Source organism: Solanum tuberosum, unplaced genomic scaffold, assembly GCF_000226075.1.
Source record: "Solanum tuberosum cultivar DM 1-3 516 R44 unplaced genomic scaffold, SolTub_3.0 scf00069, whole genome shotgun sequence".
Lineage (NCBI taxonomy): Eukaryota > Viridiplantae > Streptophyta > Magnoliopsida > Solanales > Solanaceae > Solanum > Solanum tuberosum.
In genome coordinates this window covers 1,831,189-1,838,244 of record NW_006238995.1, presented here as the reverse complement: position 1 = coordinate 1,838,244, position 7,056 = coordinate 1,831,189, and the positions used below count along the sequence as shown (strand labels likewise).

Below are 7,056 nucleotides of genomic sequence, written 5' to 3'. Positions count from 1 at the left end.
ATTAAATTTTTTAATTTTTTAATTTTAAAAAACTGAAAATTTTACTTTCAAATTTTAGTGAATATCAAAGTGACTACATTTAATTCCATTCATCATCAATCATATTATTTTTTCTTACTTCATCTTGATTATTACTTTCATTTATATCATTTCCTTAATGCTCTTTTTTTTATAAATTTTTTTACCTTTTTTAATTTATTTTTTACAAGAAATTAGTTATTATAACATGGTAAGAATCACATATATATTTTTTATGAAATTTAACTTTTTTAATTTATATCACTTCTTGGGCTAAAGAATAAAGATTCATATATATGCGTAATTTATATCACTTCTTCCGCTAAAGATTCATATATATGCGTAATAATAAAATTAAAATTAGAAAAAGATGACAACCTTCTTATTTCAGATATTTGTTTATTTTAATCAATTTTTTTTTGACATTTTCTCTTATATTTTCCTTACTAATTGTTAAAAATTATGTCGAAGTTTATTTATTATTTTTCTATTTTTTTAATGCTTTTCCAATTTTTGAAAAGACTAAAAATTCTACCTCAAAACCTTATTGAATTACCCATATTTAAATCATTTCATCATTGATGCTATTAATTTTTTTAATTTCTTTCCTTAAATTCATCAATAATGTTATGTGTATCATTTCCTTAAATTATTTCTTTTCCTTTCTTTTTTCTTTTTACTTTTTTATTTCTTTAATTATTTCAAAAATTAATTGTCATAAACTGCATAAAAATGTATTTTTTTAATAAATAAATAGAATTTGATTTGTCATTTTATTTTGAATTCTTAGATTATTTCTTCTACTAAAGATCGATATCTATATGTTATAAGTCTATCAATGTTGTTCTTAAATGTCTATTGAAATATAAAATAAAACTAAAAGTATAATAATGTTATGAATGACCCAGTATCGACTAAGAACAACATTGATACTAGATCATTCATAGATTATTTCTTATTATTTGATCTGAGCAAATTATTATCAATGCTGCTTTTAGTCGATACTGGGTCATTCATAATATTATTATACTTTTAGTTTTATTTTTATTTTTCAATAAAAGTTGATGACCTACAAAATTCAAGCTTTATTCATATTGTATTATAGATTTAAAAGTAATCACTTTTAGATTGTTAAATTATTTCTGATTCATTAATTTTCTATTTTGCTAACATAATATATTAAAATATTAATTTCGTTCTTATTATAAACTATTATAACTTATGAATCTAAGGGTTTCGGCAAAAAAAATTAATCATATGAACTTGAAGTATTGCAACTTATATTTCATGAATAGGTAATTTATAAAAAGTTTATTTTAAATTATTGTTATATCGCGCGGACAAGTTTCCTAGTGTCTAATAAGTTACAAAAAACCTTCATCTATTTATCTTCTCTACTTAAATAATATGCCTCTTCAACTTTTTTCTAACTATTGTTATGGTTTACCCAATCTATAAATAACTTTAGAGATGTTCAATGTCCATTTCCATTTTTTCATTCTTTCTTTTTCTTTCATCTTTCATGTACTTAATAATGTCATGACATGGTCTTCACTTTGATAAAAATCATAAATAAATAAATATATATATATATATATATATATAAAAGATTCATCAAAAAAGATGGTCATATTAGTATAAAAGTTTGAATGGTTTTCAAATATTTTGAAGATTCACTAATGTATTATTTTGATTTCAATTAATATATTCTATTCTTTTTTATTTTATTTTGATTAGATATCTACTAACATTGTTATTATGCGAAAGAATGAAGATGAAAAGTATCACGTTTTTGTTTTTGTTTTTGTGTGTATCTGTTTGTCAATTTCTAATAAATATTCTAAATTTTTTTGTCATTATTGAAAGGTATAATATTACCTATGGTAAATTTCTCATAGCTATTAGATATTGTTACCCCTAAAATATATATTATATGGTCTATCATATTAGACATCAATCACAAAATAAATAAGTAAACCGTCTTTTTAGTATTTTTAAAACTTTTAATTAATAAATAAATTATTTAATGAAAAGAATGAAGAAAGAATTCTCATTTATGTGTACATATATAATAAAAAGTTATTTTATAGTTGTGCTATAATAAATGTGAATTTGTGACTAATATGTATTTAACTTGTAATTATTTAAAGTAAAAAATTATCTATCTTGATTTTTCACATTTAAAGGAGTTTGTTTTTTTTGAATAGTTATTATCATATATTATTATTTTTGGTGATGACTACAATAAGAATTAGATTAATGTTATAAAACTCTTCCACTCTACATGTGTTAGGGACAAACATTGATCCAACTCTTGGTATACCTTTCTACAACTTGACACTTCATGTACTCTTAAAATTTTAATATTTTATCACTCTGTGATCATTTTCATATAATCGAGTAGATAAGTACACATCAAATTCCTAATGATATCATGACTTCTTATAAATATACATTTTATTATATAGTATGTGTTTCAATTCTTTTATTTTCCATTGCAAAGTATAATCTCCGATGTAATGTTATATAATCAACTTAATTTTTATGTTTTTCTTCTTTTTATCGGCAATGTTAAGCAGAAATTAAAGTTTGAAAATATCTTTCTAGCAATTTTGTGAATAAACAACATCAAGACCGTGACTTGATTTGTATTACTTTTTATACACTTTTTACTGAAAAATAATTAATTAAAGACATCAATTATTTAAAAAATATATTCAATTCCGTGCGAATCGCGGATAAGTACACTAGTTGTATTATAAGTGTATTAAAATGTGTGATAAATGTATTATCCATCAATAAAACTTGTATTATATGTGAATAATAAATTATTCTATGTAATATGAATTAAAAGTGTATCATAAATATATGAAAATTGATCAAGTGAAAAAAAAATGTTATTGCTATAAATGGTAAATATTTTTTTTTTATAGTATATTTATGTAAGTTTCCCTTAATCATTTGTGTATTCAGTGTTTTTCAAATGTATACTCAAAAAATAGGTAATGTTGGTATGCGATTGATATCGACTGAAAAAATTAAGTCAAATCTTAGTATAAATTGGTATGCATTTTGTATCCAACTGACGTCCCAGTGGTAAAATTGAAAAAAAACATATAATTGAGATTTCAATTGAAATAGCCAACGTAAAACTAGTTAATATTGTATTCAATTTGTATAAATTTAGTATCGAATTGATATCCCATTGAAAAATTGAAAAATCAACATGTAGTTGAGATTTCAACCAAATTAGGCAACCTAAACAAGTTAATGTTGCATTCAATTGGTATCCAACATATATCCCACTTGAAAATAAAAATAATAAAAATGTAACTAGTATTTCAACCAAATTAGACAATCTAAAACAAGTTAATGTTGTATCCAATTTATATACACTTGATATCCAACTTGAAATTTTGGAACAAAGACAAAAAAATAAAAATGTATGAAATTAGTATCTAACGGGTATAAATTTGGGAAGAATAAATCTGACTGTAAAACAATGCATATTATATATTGTTGTCAGAAATTGTAGCAAAAGAAATATACATCACCCAAAAATCAAAACATGTAATTAAAAGTCTAAACTGCAATAATTAATACAAGTTCTATAATTTGCTCTCTTCAATTTATATTCCGTATTTAAGTGTGATTTTTTGTTATCATAATTAGGCTAAAACTTAGGAACTCCTTATTAAAGATTTTATGATCTCATATTATCTATATATTTATCAACAAATTTCAAAATTAAATATACTTATTTCACCCACAAAATAGTATTTTAGATATAGAAAAACACACCAAAAACGAGTTCAAAATTTTAGTAAAATGATTTTTTTTTCTCAAAAAATCAAGTCTCAGATTAATTAAAATAAAAAACGAAATCAAATTTTCAATATATAGAATTCTTAATTCTAAAAAAATCAGATTAAAAAAAATAAAAAATAATATTCAAAATTTAAAATAAAAACAACATCAAGAAAAGCAAAAAAGATAGATTAAAGAGAGTGAAAATTACATGTTACAATATACGGTGATAAATAATTTATTTTTTTTAAAATAAAGGCCCCAATAGTCATTAAGAAATAAAAAATATTTGAATAGTAATCAGTAATTATCTTGGGAATAATAAAATAATCAAATAAGAATCAACTAATTAGGAGAATATCAAGGGAAAGATTTATCTTGTCAATTATAAATTACTATATTTATGGAAAAGATATTTTGAGAGTAATGTGAGGGTGGGGTGTGGGTTAACATGTGATAAGTTAAAAAATTTCTTAAAAGGTGTAATAGATAATTACAAATTGATTCTTTCTCATTAATATTATTTCTCTCACCTATTAATTATATACCATTATATAATGTATATTAGTTAATAATATATGATTAATTAATTTATAAATTTAAACTAATATGTTAATACTTGTAATTAAAATGTTATAAGTAGTAATATAAAAAAAGTAGATCTAAAAATTGTAATATTAACCGTTAAAAAGATGTGTGGTGTGATTTTTCCTATATTTTATTGGTTTGCAGGAAGGATTTTGGTATCACCATGCAGAGGCAAAATACTTGATGCTGGTGTATTGGATTACTCAAACTCCTCATACTATTCCTGCAAATGGTTCTCACAGAGTTAGTATTGGGGCTGTTATTAATGATAATGGAGAGGTATGCATTTCGACATATTTAAGATCACAAAATTATATATGTACATGTCAAATTAAATATCATTATAAACCCAGTCAAACATCGTTACATAAATTGACATATGGAATATAATGCTACTTTCAAACCATATTATGTTAACCTCTTTATGTACATGACATATGTTGATAATATTTGTACAGGTATTAGTAATCCAAGAAAAAAATGGGACATTCAAGGGCACAGGGGTGTGGAAACTGTCTACTGGGGTTGTTGATGAGGTAATTATGAATTATCATCACCACCATTTTTGAACCTTTAACTCTCTATCTATCTTTGTCATAATTTATATGACTTACTTTCCTATTATTAGGAGTAATATTATATATGTATTTGATCATGCATAAGTAATACCATGTTTGGTACGTACATGGTTAGGACTATATATAAAACTATTATAATATTTGATTTGCAATTTAAAAATCCGAATAACTAATACATATATATAAGTTATGAGGGAATCTATCTACAATTTTATGCAAAATATAAGATGAAATGACTAATACGTGAATAACTAATTCATGCATAAAGTAATATACAAATTTCCTCATCGCTAATTCATATTAGTATACATGCATAAGTACTCTAACCAGCTACCAAACGACCCCTTAATGAAATGATTTATAGTCATACAAATATTTATAACTTATTTTAGACCATAAATTTAAAAAATCTTTCTTTCCTTTTCAAACTCTATGTCAAGTCCAAACAATATCACATAAATTGAAATGGAGGACGGTAGTATTTACATTGCAACATAAATAGAAAGATATTTAGAGTCTATATAATAGAAACTATAAGAATGCCGACCCGGTAAATCATCTAACTTTGTATAGCTGAAAGTTGCCAAATCGGTTGAAAGAATTGAAAGGAATGCTGGAAAATGAGCTTCAAAGCTTGAACTTCCACTTTCAATAGTCAGAAGAAGCGCGGATGGCACCAGTCCTGATTGATTGTTTTGAAGTGAAGGGTTTTTTCTGCATTCTACAGACACGCCAAATTCAGACTTTCAAATGACATCAACATAAAGCACAACAACTTCTACGTACATCCTAGATTACATTCAGCATATGCAATATGAATGATCTCTTCCATTAGTAAAAGACGACTTTTGGTTTATATTCCTTCTCTGCCCATGAGTGTTATATTCTGCCCTCGACATACGTATTAAGATAGTAGTCCTCAAAGCTTTTCTCTTATGCAGAAGTAAGCTCGACTTAGACTTCATCTAATTCGTTACTTGTTATGTCCTGATAAAAAGACTGGTTGAAGATAATATCCTTCAAAATATTGAGTAGATTCTTTAGAGGCTTTCCTCAAAAGAGCAAAAGAATTTCTTACCAAAAATTGTAAATGAATAATAACACAAAGCGCGCGTAAGGTGAAAAATCAATGATATTTAATAGTTAGTTCCCACAAGAGAGCACTATGAATTTGCACCTTCAAGTTTTCTAAGAATTCATTTCCTTACTCTGCTACAAGAAGTGATAGGCAGGCTAGTAATTGAAAAATTAGGAACAATATAATTTCTTTGGAATATACAATTAATTGATGGGAAACCAAAAATATAATCTGCACTTGTATTAAAGAACATATTACCCCTCTCTCATCTAGTTGCAACTCTATTGATTAGGCATTGAATCTGCAATCTTCAGGCCATGAGCTTGCCCACACTCTCAATAGTTTAGGTATGAAACTCAAAAAAATGGTACAGTTTAGATGTGTTTTTGAAACTTATAGTGATAACAAACTTTCATTAGTTTAATATTTTTAGTAGGGACATTTCGTAGGTAAAATTAAGTATGATTGGATTTTAATTAGTTTGATTATTAAATAAACTATAATTTATGTTTTGATTAATGCCAAAAAAGATTTCTTAGATTATTGAATAATTTTATTCTTTTGTAATATTTGCAGTGGATGGCTATTGAGGAATATGCAGCACAACCTTATATAAAGAAGCATGAAATTTTCAATAAAATAGCAGAGATTTGCTTAGCAAAAAAAGAGAACAAATACAATGGCTTCTCCAAAGTGCTTATGACTTCTGCATTTTCTACTAAGAGGACTTATTTGTACTACAACCAAAACTAATAGAGACAGAGACATTATTTGAAGTTTATGAATTCTCAATTTGTCATCAAAGTCATAGCTCGTCTTAATTAGTATCTGGTTTTGTAATTAATAGGGAAAAAAATCTGAAATATATCTGAACTTTGACCAAAATTGTTGTTACGATACCAAACTTTGGAAAGGACCTTTTACCCCCTGCACTATTTAATAGTTATTTTAAAGGTATATATGTGCCCACGTGAACATAAAAAATAT

The 7,056-nt window shown here is 24.9% G+C and overlaps 1 protein-coding gene across 1 annotated transcript in view; it reads left to right on the top strand.

The window, feature by feature from the left end:
* Positions 1-6,822, top strand: part of LOC107060252 (nudix hydrolase 10-like) — a 9,815-nt gene extending 2,993 nt beyond the window's left edge. The window contains exons 2-4 of the mRNA XM_015307890.1: positions 4,558-4,692; positions 4,872-4,949; positions 6,646-6,822. Of these exons, the coding sequence (XP_015163376.1) occupies positions 4,558-4,692; positions 4,872-4,949; positions 6,646-6,822 (390 nt within the window). The remainder of the gene's footprint in view (positions 1-4,557; positions 4,693-4,871; positions 4,950-6,645) is intronic.
* Positions 6,823-7,056: the final 234 nt, after the last annotated feature.